The sequence below is a fragment of the Panthera tigris genome, chromosome B4 (assembly GCF_018350195.1).
Source record: "Panthera tigris isolate Pti1 chromosome B4, P.tigris_Pti1_mat1.1, whole genome shotgun sequence".
NCBI lineage: Eukaryota > Metazoa > Chordata > Mammalia > Carnivora > Felidae > Panthera > Panthera tigris.
Genome location: NC_056666.1, coordinates 42978535 through 42993995, shown reverse-complemented (window position 1 = coordinate 42993995; position 15461 = coordinate 42978535). Strand labels below are relative to the sequence as shown.

Genomic DNA, 15461 nt, shown 5'->3' with positions numbered 1-15461 from the left:
AAGCAAAAACAGAGGGTTGGGATAATAAGAAATTATTTAATACAGAATAAAAAGAACTCTAAAAAATACAGGAATAGCAGGCCTATGGAGCAGACACTGTGGAGCCCCTATCCATGGGCTGAAATAGCGCACCAAGGAAAAGACAGATCTAAAGTACAGCCAGAGAAGGAATTCCCGGGGTGCCTGTGTGGTTCAGTTGGTTAAGCGTCCTTCCTACTCTTGGTTTCCGCTCAGGTCAAGATCTCACAGTTCGTGAGTTTGAGTCCCGCATCAGACTCTGCACTACTGGTGAGGAGACTGCTTTGGATTCTCTCTCTCTCTCTCTCTCTCTCTCTCTCTCTCTTTCTCTCTCTGCCCTTCCCCACCTCCCATGCACTCTCTCTCTCAAAATAAATAAATAAACTTAAAAAAAAAAAGACAAAAACAAAACACACACACACACACACACACACACACACCAAAAAACAAAGAAGGAACTCCTCAATGCTGAATACTAACCATTGTTGGAGAGGGAGCGATCCTGGCCCCCGGATGATAGAGAAGGTTCACTCAGGCTTTAAAACCAGGTGACAAGGGAGGGTGCTGGGCTGGTGGCACTCTTGCTACGAAGACCTTCAGAAGGTGTTGGGAAAAGTCACCCACAGGTGACTGCTGTCAATGGGACACTCTAATAGCCTCGAGGTGCAGAACCCACTGGCATTGCTGAAGATGGGTATTAAACATATCATGCAAACTGCAGGAATCAAGACGCAGCCATTAAAATTATACGAGCATAAGTGGAAATAAATTGCAATGCAAAACAAGTATCACCTTCCCCTCTCAGCAACTGACAGAGACTACAGGGAAAAACAACAACAAAATATCAAATGAATAAGCTCCCCCTCTCTCCGTCTCCCTTTCTCTCTCTTTCTTTCTCTTTCTTCCCCTCCCCCTTCCCTCTCTCCCCTCTCTCTCCCTCCCTCTCTCTTTCTGTCTCTTCCTCTCTCTCCTTCTCTCTCTTTCTCCCTCTCTCCCTCTTTCCCTCTCTCTCCCTCTCCCTCTCACTCCCTCTCCGTCTCCCTCTGAAAGATAAAAAGAAAAAGAAAACAAGAAATGAGTAAGCTCACTACATGTATGTGAGGGAGATTACTGGGGCAAGAATGAACAAAAAGACCAGCGGTCAGAAACACAGAGTTCAGAGATAGTTCTATGCAGATATGAGACTTTAAAAGACCTTACAAGTGGCACCACAAGTCAACGGGGTTTAAAAAGATTGTTATGGGACACCTGGGTGGCTCAGTGGGTTAAGCTTCTGACTCTTGATCTCAGTTCAGCTCTTGATCTCAAGGTCGTGAATTCAAGCCCCACATTGGGCTTCACTCTGGGCACAAAGCCTACTTAAGAATAAATAAATAAAAATGGGGCGCCTGGGTGGCTCAGTCGGTTAAGTGTCCGACTTCAGCTCAGGTCATGGTCCCACGGTTTGTGGGTTTGAGCCCCACTTCGGGCTCTGTGCTGACAGCTCAGAGCCTGGAGCCCACTTCAGATTCTGCGTCTCCCTCTCTCTCTGTCCCTCCCCTGCTTTTGCTCTGTCTCTCTCTCTCTCTCTCTCTCTCTCTGTCTCTCTCTCAAAAATAAATAAACGTAAAAAAATTCTTTAAAAAAAAAGAATAAATAAATAAAGTTATTAGTAGAAGGGGCTAGGAAAATTAAAGGTTAAAAACATAACTTGGATCTGCAAAGAATACCATATACAAAGTGAGAATACAGTTAGCTTGCTGAAACACTTGTGAAAAGTCAAACTATAAAATTAACAGAAAAGTCAATTTGGGGCTGGGAGGAAATATCTTAAACCAAACTGCAAAAGCATAAATCACTAGGAAAAGAAGCTGAAGTTGATCAGTGAAACATTAAGAAATAGAGGATACTATGGAAAGAGTTATAGATGAGAAAAAGAACAAAAATGTTTATAATGTCTAAAACTGACAAGGAATTGGTATGTAGATTTATATGAGAAATTCCAGCAAAATCAGCAAGACTGGGATAGCAACTATAATTTTTCAAAATGAGAAAGGGGGTGGGGGACGCCTGAGTGGCTCAGTAGGTTAAGCATCTGACTTTGGCTGGGGTCATGATCTCATGGTTTGTGTGTTGGAGCCCGCGTCTGGCTCTCTGCTCTCACCTCTCAGTGTGGAGCCTGCTTCAGATCCTCTGTCTCCCTCTCTCTCTGCCGCATGCCCATGCTTGCTCTCTTACTCGCTCTCAAAAATAAACATTTAAAAAAAAACAAAAAAATAAATATGAGAAAAAGGAAATGAACAGGCAATTTACAAAGTATAGCCATAGTTAAAAAACAAACCAAACCCTTGAAGTCATTGTTAGTCGGATAAACACAAATTCAAACAATGATGCAATATCACTTCCTACCCATTTATTTGGCAAAATGTAAAGACCAGCTGTTGGCAGAAGTTTGAGATTATGAAAATCCTTACGCACTAGCTGGTGGAATCACAGTGTGTTACAACCATTCTGGGGAGTAATCTGGCAGTTAAGTACACGCGGCAGATCGAGCCATCCCTCCTCTGTGCGTGCATCCTCCAACAAGTTTCACCTACGTCTCTAAGGAAACACGTTAAAAAGACACTTATCCATTAATCGGTTGATGGACATTTAGGCTCTTTCCATATAGACAGTGGAATACTACTTGGCACTGAGAAAGAATGAAATATGGCCTTTTGTAACAACGTGGATGGAACTAGGGAGTGTTATGCTAAGTGAAATAAGTCATACGGAGAAAGATACCATATGTTTTCACTCTTATGTGGATCCTGAGAAACGTAACAGAAGACCATGGGAGAGGGGAAGGAAAAAAAAAAAAAAAAGAGGTTAGAGAGGGAGGGAGCCAAAGCATGAGAGACTCTTAAAAACTGAGAATAAACTGAGGGTTGATGGGGGGTGGGAGGGAGAGGAAAGCGGGTGATGGGCATTGAGGAGGGCACCTGTTGGGATGAGCACTGGGTGTTATATGGAAACCAATTTAACAATAAATTTCATAATAAAAAAATTAAAAAGATACTTATCAAAGCATTACTTGTGGTGTCGGGGAGATGGAGACGATCTTGATTCTATCACCGGGCAAGTGGCAACATAAAATTTGGTTGGCCATGACCAAAAAGTGCTGCGCTGTAACAAAATAAACTGATTTACTGTATGTATAACACGGATGAATGGTTTAGAACTAGTCTCTCACCAGGAGCTCTGCCGTCAAAGTAAAAAGAAAGTTCATGACAATTAAATATGAATTTCATCCTCTGGAAATGCCCCAGAGCCGGTCAGAGGTTAGCCTTGAGGGTAATGAGGCAATCACTGAGAGCAATGACCTTTTTTAGGGAAGCTCTGCCCACCTCTGAGTGCTATTTGGAAGCCTTGGGGTGGAGCTTGTTTGCAAATAGCAGCCACAGAAAGCCTGGTAAATTTAAGACGTCTCAAGGGACCAGGCTGAAGGCAGGGAGTTGGGCATGATACAGTCCCTGCGCTTTGTCCCTCACTATGGAGAAAGGCAGACCTCCTCGTTCACGTTTCCCGCTACTTCTCCTTGTCCTGCTTTCTACCAATGCTTCAGACTCTGCAGAACCGTGAGTCTCTCTTAGAGTCCCCTCCTCAAGAGTCCGTTCTTTATCTGTCTCTTCTTTATATCTTTGCTTTGACCTTCCCATTAAATGCTACCCTTCCATTTCTTAGGATACCTTCCAGTCATAAGAGATTACTCATAACTGATTATTTTTGTCCTTTCATTTTAATTTTTCTCATTGGATCATCACAGTCATAAATAGGGTAAGTAGTCACGAGAAGGGGTGATTTGGTCAGACACTGAAACCTCAGATCCCACCTTCCCAGAGTCATTCTTTAGGACGGAAAGTGTTGACTATAAACACAGTTAAAGTGTTGGGGCACCTGGGTGGCTCAGTCAGTTAAGCGTCCGACTTCAGCTCAGGTCACAATCTCACGGCTCATGAGTTCGAGCCCCGCATGGACCTCTGTGCTGACAGTTCAGAACCTGGAGCCTGCTTCAGATTCTGTGCCTAGCTCTCTCTCTGCCCCTCCCCCCACTCACACTCTGTCTCTCCCTCTCTCAAAAATAAACATTAAAAAAAACAACAAAAAGAGTTAAAATGTACAGTGGGGTGCCATTTAATTCATATTGTAGGTCACACATGCAGAGGGAGCATGGGTCCTTTTCTTTTTCTTTTTCTTCTGTTTTTCCAATAACTTACTGAGTCCTCAGCAAGAGACCCCGGTGACGAATCAGTCAGGGAGAGGGGCAAGGAGTCATTTAAAACTAGTCAGTTGTAAAGTTGGTGGAATCCAATAACTGCAAAGCTTCTCTTCCACCTCTCCCCAGTTCCTCCCCAATAGTATCTAGATACTAGATACGGCCTCCCCATAGTATCTAGAAGGTTGTGATCTCCATTCCTTCCTGGTGGAGAAAAAGGCTCAGAGTCTGAAACCTGAGAGTTTTCGTTCTTCCTCGGCCATTGCTAATCTAGCCTCTTCTTACCTGCCAGCATTCATCACTTGAGTCTTCAGCCATCTGGTTTGTCTCAGCTTGCTTCCTTGACCAAGAAGTCCCAGAAGCCCTCTCTGGCCGACTCTGATCCACCCTCAGCTCTTTTTTTATGCTATAGAACCCCGAACTTGTCACAGCATCCTTCCTCCAATCCCTTGACTGTTCCAATACAACCTGTATTGCAGAGTCACCTCTCCCGTTTGAAGTTCAGACCCCTACCCACTCCCCTCCTGACTGACGTAGCTACATCCCAGATTGATCATGGCAGCCTCCAGAGTCCTAAACGTGCAGAGGCATCAAAGGTCAGAATGCTGGCCAACTCACTTTCCTTTCTTCTTCAAATCCCTTCAGTGTACAATCTCCCAGTAACCGGTCAGCGTACGTTTCTCTCCCATCACTCCTCTACCCCATCTCCAACTATGGATGGTACCACCAGCCATATGGTACCACCTCCCACTGCATTCCACCCAGAGAGGATCTGGAAATATGGCGGCGGGGGGGGGGGGCTGTTCAGATTTCTGCGTGGAGGCTGGATGGATGAAGCAAGGGGCATTTATTGGGGTCGGAAATGTTAAGCGGTCTGTGTTTTCAGTCCAACACAACGCAGGATGACTCTGCCCACTGAAAACTGTTGCTTTACATCCCATCCACCATTTGATAAAGAACAATAAGCCTCATGGCCTAGTTGTCATAAACAGAAGAGGTATCGTCTATGTAGAAGACATTCTGCGTCGCTCCAACTTTATTAGCCCTCGATGCGATAAATCAGAGACATTACCCAAAAGCCCGGGTGACTGTTCTCCTTTGCCTTGGGGCAGTGAGCTTCAGAGTCATGGAGGTTTCAGGAGAACATGACGAAAAGAGAAAACTAAAAGTCCTCTGTTTAATATTTGCAAAATTCAGTCACTCCTACAAAGGCAAATATTTAAAATGCCAACACTCATGATTAGGTAATATTTTAAGGGTTTAATTGCTCACTTACAGAGGAAATCTTGGGCAAATTACTCAACCTGGATGGGTCCCAATTTCAATATCTATTAAATGAATGCTCAAGAGCCTTTATGAAATAGTTGTTTGAAATATCTGGTGTATATGGAATTACTTTTTAAATTATGATATCAAACAGGCTTATAACTAATAAGAACAAAAACAGTATATTGAATAAGTTATTATACACTCATGCCCTCTTTCCTATGAACATCAAAGAACTGGAGGAAAAAAGTGTGGACGAGGAGGTAAAAACCGATAATTTTTATAAGTTATCACATTTTTGATAAATGTGATTTACATTATATATATACATATATATATATATATATATATATATATACACACATACACACACACACACACACACACACACACACACACACACACATATATATAGTTCAGAGTAGATTATTCAGGTCAAAAACTACCCAGATGCCAGAAAGGGATTCAATGAGAGGTACCATCTGAATTATTATGGACAAGTTATTTAACTGCTCTGAGCTTCTTTACTTTAGAACAAAACTTTAGCACTTATCCAATAAAAACACCTGAGACTTTAATGAATTTTTTTAAGTTTTTGTTTACATTTCAGTTAGTTAGCATACAGTAAAATAGTTTCAGTCGTGGAATTCAGTGATTCATCACTTACATACAACACCAATGCTCATCACAAGAAGTGACCTCCTTAACACCCATCACCTATTTAACCCATCCCCCCCAACCTTCCCTCAATGTCAATCTATTTTTTTTAATGTTTATTTTGATTTTTGAGAGAGAGAGACAGACAGACAGACAGGGTGTGAGTGGGAAGAGGCAAAGAGAGAGGGAGACAGAATCTGAAGCAGGCTCCAGGCTCTGAGTTGTCAGCACAGAGCTTGACGTGGGGCTCGAACTTGGGAACTGTGAGATCATGACCTGAGCCAAAGTCATTCTGTTTTAAATGTTGGATCCTGTGTGTGTCTGAATCGTAGCTCCCAATGTGCAATGTTCAATATATTACTTCATAGTTTAATTATAAGTGTTTGTTGGTAATTTGGAGTGATTTGCCCTTGAAGTTTATTAAAAGAGAGAATATGTGCAGATTTTTCTATTTCTGCACAAATGTCATTGGGGTTTTGATAAGGATTGTATTGAATCTGTGTATGAGATTTTAATTATTAAAGAGCAGATCTAAAGATCCATGGCATATAGTTTGGCCAAGGAAAAACTTAAAACACATACAGCTTGATGAATGCGTTGGAAGAGACCCCTTGGAGAATGAGAGAACCAAATCTGACTACCAGATTCCACAACTAAACTGTCTCTGTTATTCTCTTCTGTGAGTCTCATACCTATTAATTCTGAAAAGTAATAAAATAGTGTTTCGTGTGTCAAATTGCCTGCTGTTTCTTAAGCGTAAGAGTCCATGTTGGAGGTAGAAGGGAAAGGGTAGTAAAACAATATAAGAAAAGAATAGCCCTGGTTTTTTTTTTCTTAATGTAAATTAATGCCAATAAATTAAGGACTTAAATCTGCAGCTATTGAATCACTAAAGTTTTGCAAAGTCACATTTTGTGTATGATTTATTGGTTTAGTGAGTAGGCAGAGCAGGCAGTATCTTACTGTTGCGTATTCAAATTTGGGAATTGGCGAGGGTCTCACGTTTATCATGAACATACAAAATATGATGCATGTACCACACAGGATTGTTAGGAGGCTTAATACAGAGACCGCTTAACACAATTCCTTGCAGGTACCAGGCACTTAGGAAACACATTTCAGCCCATAGGGGTTCAGGCTATGGGGAGATTATATGGCGTCGAATGTTTCATGAACAGTTTTTTGGTCAAATGTGTCACTTGGGAGGGTTCCTGAAAAATGGCTAGAATTGTGATTGGAACTATCCGGAGGGGGAGGGGGGTATGTAAGAATATAATAGATAAAGGAAACGTATCAGTAAAGTCAAGAGTGTAAACTCACAAGGGTGCCGGGCTGGCTCAGTCAATGGAGAAAGTGATTCTTGACCACGGGGTTGTAAATTCAAGCCCCATACTGGGTGTAGAGATTACCTAAAAACACAACCTTTAAGGGGCACATAGGTGACTCAGTCATTTGAGCATCCATATTTCGATTTCGGCTCTGGTCATGATCCCAGGGTAATGGGATCGAACCCTGAGTCAGGCTCCACCCTGAGCTTGGGCTCTGCTTGCGATTCTCTCTCTGGCCCTCTGTCCTCTCCCCCACTCACACGTGCACTGTCTCCCTCTAAAAAAATAAAGAAAGTAAACTCACACAAAAGGTTGCCCATACCTCTGAATAATTAAATACATTCAATAATTAGCATAAAAAAGACTGTAAAGTAATACGTTTTGTATGAACTTGGTTTTTTAATAAGATAATTTATTGACCCATAGAGGTTTGACCACGAGGATATATTTATGAACGTAGAAGTATTAATATCAATATATTAATATTGATTACCTCAAGAGGGTGAGGATGAAGGAGGATGTTAATCAAGTGCAATGTGTCCTTGTGAGTGCATGTGTGTGCATGCAAATTAATAACAAAAATTAAAACTTGTTGACAAAAATACCATCGATTTTGGCTAAGGTATGTCTGAAGAACCTTAGAGAAACAGCAAATACATTACGTCTTCAGTACCGCTGTTACAAAGAAAACGATTTCACTGAGGTTTTTCCAGATGAATGTATTCAGTCATGGTGTTCATGCACAAGGGATGTTTATAGAGACAGAATTTAATGTAAATCTTTTTATAAAGTGAATAATCATCAGCAATTTGTTATATATATGTACTTTTATGGGTATATATTCAGGAACTCGGATATTAATGTCCTTTAATACAAAGAGTGCACATAAAACTATAACATCCTTGAAGCCAACTGCTGATATAGGCTGTGCGGGTGAGGGACTACTCAGGAGTGAAAAATAGAATTCTTATGCCTGGCAGCGATGAACCTTCCATCATCCTGTTCTTTGTTCATTGACACTTGGTATGGAATCAGTCGTAGCAAGAAGTACATATGGTTACGGAAAACACGTTTATGGTTGAAAATGCTTGTTAAGGGGCGCCTGGGTGGCTTGGTCGGTTAAGCGTCCGACTTCGGCTCAGGTCATGATCTCACGGTCCGTGAGTTCGAGCCCCGCGTCGGGCTCTGGGCTGATGGCTCAGAGCCTGGAGCCTGTTTCAGATTCTGTGTCTCCCTCTCTGCCCCTCCCCTGTTCATGCTCTGTCTCTCTCTGTCTCAAAAATAAATAAACGTTAAAAAAAAAGAAAAAAAAAAAAGAAAAAAGAAAATGCTTATTATTCCCCATTTCTGTCTCTGACTCAGCCTTCTCTCCCCAGGCAGTATATGGTGCTGGTCCCCTCCCTGCTCCACACAGAGACTCCTGAGAAGGGTTGCATCCTTCTGAGCTACCTGAATGAGACAGTGACTGTAAGTGCTTCCTTGGAGTCCCTCAGGGGAAACCAGAGCCTCTTCACTGACCTGGTGGTGGAGAAGGATTTATTCCACTGCGTCTCCTTCACTGTGAGTACTATTTGCCTGTCCTTGTTTGATACGTTATATCGAATCATGGTGACGGGAGCTGGTGTTGAATCTGCAAAGAACAACTTTAAGAATGTTAGTGAGCTGGGGCACCTCGCTGGCTCAGTTGGTAGACCATGTGACTCTTCATCTTGGGGTCACGAGTTTGAGCCCACGTTTGGATGTGGATCCTTTAAAAAAATACAATATTTTTTTTAAATGTTGGTGGGGACTTCATAACGTATGAAAGAGAGTGAGTTTTTAGCTACTAAGAAACAAAGCATGGAATTTCCATCCACAGAGGAGAGAAATATTTTTCTGCATGCCAAAGTTCAATTTAAATTAAAAATTCTATTGGCCATAGAAAGCATGACTTAGTCAAAGAGATTTTCTTTTCTTTTCTTTTTTAAATAAAGGTTGTTTATTTATTTTGAGAGAGAGAGAGAGAGAACCCCAATCCCAAGCAGGCTTCATGCTGTCAGCGCAGAGCCTGACACAGGGCTCGATCTCATGAACCATGGGATCGTGACATGAGCCGAAATCATGAGTCGGATGCCTGAGCCACCCATGCGCCCTGACTTAGTCAAAGAGGGTTTCTAATTTTGATATGTAACCATCTCTTTAAGGTCAGAGCAAGCAATACCTAGAAAGAGATTATACAAAAATTTCATGGTAGGACAGCAGAATTTTGTAGCAGAATTTTTCTCCTATGGCGAAATGTTAGGTGTCTTTGTCCTCTGAATGTATTAATAGTACCAGAAACTCCAAGCAAACATCCAGTACCTCTTTGAGGTCGCCCTCTTTGTGCTTGGGATACTCAGCTCCCATATTCTCCCATATTTTTATAAAGATGCTTCTTTCCATTCTTTCCGCATAGATTTTGCTCTGTTAAAAGGAGTGTGATTTAATCACTAGAGTTCCAGGTTAGCTCTCTGGATATTTGGGTTCCACTGACGGCTGTTCTCACTGACATACCTCTCCTATATCTTATATTATTATCTTCATTCATGTCTGGCAAAATATTTATACTTACCTAGCCCTTGGTGAAGCTGAGAGAGAGGTAGAAAATAGTCATGGATGAAGGATTCAGAGAAAGAAGACTGTGCAACTCCTCGGTGGTATTTTTTGTTGTTCAGCTCCCAAGGAGCTCCTCCTTGTCAGAGATGGCATTTCTCAGTGTCCAGATAAAGGGACCAACACAAGACTTCAGGAAGAGGAACACAGTGCTGGTAAAGAATGCTCAAAGTCTGGTCTTTGTCCAGACAGACAAACCCATCTATAAACCAGGACAGACAGGTATGGAGGGAAATTCTACTACTGGGGCACTACTGAGAAGGAGAGGCCACCCCAAAGCTGGTTTTCCAGCCAGGCACCATTAATTATCCCCATCTCTTAGCCTCCTGCCCTATCACTCACATGACCTGCCTTATCATATCATGTCTGAGTCTTATCAGAGTATTTCTTTCTTTTTTAGTAAAATTCCGTATTGTCTCTGTGGATGAAAACTTTCACCCCTTAAATGAACTGGTAAGGATCTCAGTAGTTACGGTTTGGGTTGATGGCAGGGATGGGAGGAGGGGATGGGAGTACTCACCCAAGCAGGGGCAGGAAGGTCCAGGAAAAGCAAGAAGATGAACCACATTCCTTTTGGAAACTGGGATCCTGCCTCCCTACAGATCTAGAGTCTTCTGGAAGGCATTACAGAGGGGTAAACGATGGAGGAAGCTGTCTCTCTTATAACAGTAATTAATCAGCTCAACAGTAGTCAGCTACATTTATTGCTGTGACCATAATACATTAAACATAATGAAGAGTAAAAAAGTGAGATATTATCCATATCCATACTCTCAAGGAGTTTATGATTACTAAAAGCACAGAGTTTCACTGCTTCTGAATATATACGTAATAGACAATATTATAATATGGTAACAAATACATATATATACTATATACACATGTATTTGTCATAGATATTAACACATAATATAATATACAATATATATCACATGTAAAGATTTCACTTTTGTTAATTGGGTGATCCTTCCTCCAACTAGCTTTCAACAAGGAAAGAAACAAAGCTGCTGTAAAAATGCAATTTTTTAAATTAGGAAAAAATGTCCTTGGTTAACTGTTAACCAAAATTCTTATTTGGTCTAAATCATAATGACATATCACGCTATTAATATATAATTTATATAAGTAAGCAATATAGTCATATTCTTTACTTACAGGTCGTAAGTACCTTAGTATTACTGATTAAAAATATGAGTAAATTAATAAATATTAATAAAACTTATTCACCAAAAATATTTTTCCGGGAAATGGCAACACAATGATTGTTGTAGAAATACGTTATTTATGCTTTTCACTTAGAACTATTTACTAGTTTCCCTGAACAGTTCTAGCTCTTTAATGTTTCAGGTTAAATTTTGTTATAACTTACTACAGAATCCATTTTCCCATTTCCCTATTTGATCACAAGTCTGAAATCATAGTCTTTGGTGAAATTCTAATCACATCTCTTCTTTCCTTTTTTCATATAGATTCCACTGGTATACCTTGAGGTAAGCATCAGAGTCTTGTATAAAGAAATCAGTGCATTTAAGAATGGAAGTGCTGATACTCCTGACAGATGAATTACTATTAAAAAAACAACTGTCAGATCTAAAATCCCCTGCTCCCAGATGTCAGGTTTACTCTGTTTTATCTTCCTTCTGTGTTTATCTCTTCTGAAGGCAATGCCAGTTACCAACCCCAAAGTCTTTTGTTCAAGGGCTATCATAGCTACATGATTATTCTCCATGCTCCCTGTTTCCGTCTAGGACCCACAAGGAAACCGTGTTGGACAATGGCAAGGTGTCAAGTTGGAGAGTGGCCTCCAACAGCTGGCCTTTCCCCTCTCGTCCGAGCCCATTCAGGGCTCTTACAAGGTGGTGGTACAGAAGGAATCAGGCAAAAGGATAGAGCACTCCTTCACTGTAGAGGAATTTGGTATGGATTATGAACGATGAAAAGGACATAACATTTTGTTTCATACCAAGCATTCATTTAGATTTTTTGAATTCCGTGTAGGTATGTTGAACTTGGATTAGAATCAGCTTTAGCTGTTTGTAAAGTCATCGTAATTCTGTGCACCAGAAATTCACGAGAGTCTGATTTCCAGTAGCAAGTTGCGCTTTGCCAAGTATAAAAATTCTTATTTCAGTGGAACCATCATCATTTGTTTAGTGTCATTGACATCTGCTCTCACCACGAAGTCAGTTAAATTTTGCATGAGTTGTTAAACCTTATTATCTTAAAGTTGGCACATTGAAAAATGCATCTATAAGAGACTCTTAAAAACTGAGAACAAACTGAGGGTTGATGGGGGGTGGGAGGGAGGGGAGGGTGGGGGATGGGTATTGAGGAGGGCACCTTTTGGGATGAGCACTAGGTGTTGTATGGAAACCAATTTGACAATAAACTTCATATATTGAAAAAAAAGAAAAAAAGAAAAATGCATCTAGGCCTTCAGGATATTATTTTGGGGAAAATTATAGACATGAAAATATTTGTATTTCCATTAAATATTTACCAACCTCCCTATTTCCATTATCTCTACCAACAGTGCTTCCCAAGTTTGAGGTCAAAGTTCAGGTGCCAAAGATAATCAGTATCCTGGATGAAAAAGTGAACATAACAGTATGTGGGATGTGAGTTAAATTTCTTTTGCCTGAAATTTCAGATTTTGCCTCCATTTGAGTCATTATTTAGCTAGGTACCTAAGTACAAATTAATTTTTAACTGAATTAAAAAACATTTCAATGACTTATTTCAGCTGCTTATTATTAAAATTTTCAAATATGCAGAGGAATAGAGGACACCCATAATTATGATTTAACAACTAACACCTTTCTATATCTGCTACATCATTTTTTTTTTTTGCTTTAACATTTCAGGATAAATTACAAAGATCATTACATTGTCCCCTTGATGCAGCACTATGTACCTTTAAAAATTATTGACATTTCCTGGGGCGCCTGAGTGGCTCAGTTAGTTGAGCGTCTGACTTCAGCTCAGGTCATGATCTCACGGTTTGTGGGTTCGAGCCCCACATCAGGCTCTGTGCTGACAGCTCAGAGCCTGGAGTCTGCTTTGGATTCTGTGTCTCCCTCTCTCTATGCCCCTTCCCACTTGCGCTCTGTCTGTGTCTCTCTCTCTCTCAAAAATAAACATTAAAAAATTTTTTTTAAATAATAAAAATAAAAATTACTGACATTTTCCTACATAGTCATGATGTCATTATCATACTTAACAAAATTAAAAGTAATTTTCTAATACTAATTCTTATTTTATACTCAAGTTCCCTCAATCTTTCTAAAACTGATTTACTCATTACTCTTGATTACTATGACTCATATGTACTCCTTTTTTCCAACTCTCCACAATGGAAATTTTTTTGAATGCAAAAGTTAACAGAATAGTAAAATGAAAATCATGTACCCATCATGATTACCCATGGACCATTACACAATAATGAATTTTTGCTTAATTTGTCCCATTTGTTCTTTCCTCCCCCTTCCAGTTTTTTTCCCTAATATTTTTTAGCAAGCCATGGGAATCTATAAATATCTTAAAGTTTTAAAAGTCTGGAACCTCCTTTTCTCTCCAGGATGTTAACTTATTGGAGAGAGCGGCCAGTTGGCCTGTAAATATCCCTTTTGCTGGATTTGCCTGAAATGTCCCTTTTGCTGGATTTTTCTCAATGTCGGAATGAGACATTGAATTAATTTTAATTTCTCCTCTGACCAATTTTAAGAGGATCCTTGGAGTATTTTCTTTTCTTTTAATTCATTTATTATTTAATTTACATCCAAGTTAGTTAGCATATGGTGCAACAATGATTTCAGGAGTAGATTCCTTAATGCCCCTTACCCATTTAGAACATCCCTCCTCCCACAACCCCTTTTTGTTCTCTATATTTAAGAGTCTCTTATGTTTTGTCCCCCCCTCCTGTTTTTATATTATTTTTGTTTCCTTTCCCTTATGTTAATCTGTTTGTCTCTTAAAGTCTTCATATGAGTGAAGTCATATGATTTTTGTCTTTCTCTGACTGACTGACTTCACTTAGCATAATACCCTCCAGTTCCCTCCACGTAGTTGCAAATGGCAATATTTCATTCATTTTGATTGCCAAGTAATACTCCATTGTATATATATATATACACCACATCTTCTTTATCCATTCATCCATCGTTGGACATTTGGGCTCTTTCCAGACTTTGGCTATTGTTGATAGAGCTGCTATAAACATTGGGGTGCATGTGCCCCTTCAAAACAGCACACCTGTATCACTTGGATAAATACCTAGTAGTGCAATTGCTGGGTTGTAGAATAGTTCTATTTTTAACTTTTTGAGGAAACTCCATACTGTTTTCCAGAATGGCTGCACCAGCTTGCATTCCCACCAGCAGTGCAAAAGAGATCCTCTTTCTCCACATCCTCACCAACATCTGTTGTTGCCTGAATTGTTAATGTTAGCCGTTCTGACAGGTGTGAGGTGGTAAATCATTGTGGTTTTGATTTATATTTCCCTGATGATGAGTGATGTGGAGCATTTTTTCATGTGTCTGTTCACCATTTGGAAGTCTTCTTTGGAGAAGTGTCTATTCATGTCTTTTGCCCATTTCTTCACTGGATTATTTGTTTTTTGGGTGTTGAGTTTGATAAATTCTTTATAGACTTTATATTAACCCTATATCTGATATGTCATTTGCAAATATCTTCTCCCATTCTGTCAGCTGCCTTTTAGTTTTGCTGATTGTTTTCTTCTCTGTGCAGATGCTTTTTATTTTGATGAAGTCCCAATAGTTCATTTTTGCTTTTGTTTCCCTTGCCTCCAGACACGTGTTGAGTAAGAAGTTACTGCAGCCAAGATCAAAGAGGCTTTTGCCTGCTTTCTCCTCGATGATTTTGATGGCTTCCTGTCTTACATTTAGGTCTTTCATCCATTTTGAGTTTCTTTTTGTGTATGGTGTAAGAAAGTGGTCCAAGGTCATTCTTCTGCATGTCGCTGTCCTGTTTTCCCAGCACCACTTGCTGAAGAGACTGTCTTTATTCCATTGGATATTCTTTCCAGCTTTGTCAAAGATTAGTTGGCCATACGTTTGTGGGTCCATTTCTGGGTTCTCTATTCTGTTCCATTGATCCGAACGTTTGTTTTTGTGCTGTTGCCATTCTGTCTTGATGATTACAGCTTTGTAATATGTCTTGAAGTCTGGGAGTGTGATGCTTCCAGCTTCAGTTTTCTTTTTCAAGATTGTTTTGGCTATTTGGGGCCTTTTCTGGTTCCATACAAATTTGAGGATTATTTTTTCTAACTCTGTGAAGAATGCTGGTGTTATTTTGATAGGGATTGCATT

General features: G+C 40.1%; 1 protein-coding gene across 1 annotated transcript in view; it reads left to right on the top strand.

Moving 5' to 3' along the window:
- The first annotated feature begins 3474 nt into the window (after positions 1-3474).
- The window catches only part of LOC102959444 (PZP alpha-2-macroglobulin like), a 47237-nt gene continuing 35250 nt past the window's right edge, over positions 3475-15461 (top strand). The window contains exons 1-7 of the mRNA XM_015542907.2: positions 3475-3614; positions 8880-9063; positions 10197-10356; positions 10535-10587; positions 11604-11624; positions 11883-12051; positions 12668-12752. Coding sequence (XP_015398393.2) covers positions 3529-3614; positions 8880-9063; positions 10197-10356; positions 10535-10587; positions 11604-11624; positions 11883-12051; positions 12668-12752 — 758 coding nt within the window. The 5' untranslated portion in view covers positions 3475-3528. The remainder of the gene's footprint in view (positions 3615-8879; positions 9064-10196; positions 10357-10534; positions 10588-11603; positions 11625-11882; positions 12052-12667; positions 12753-15461) is intronic.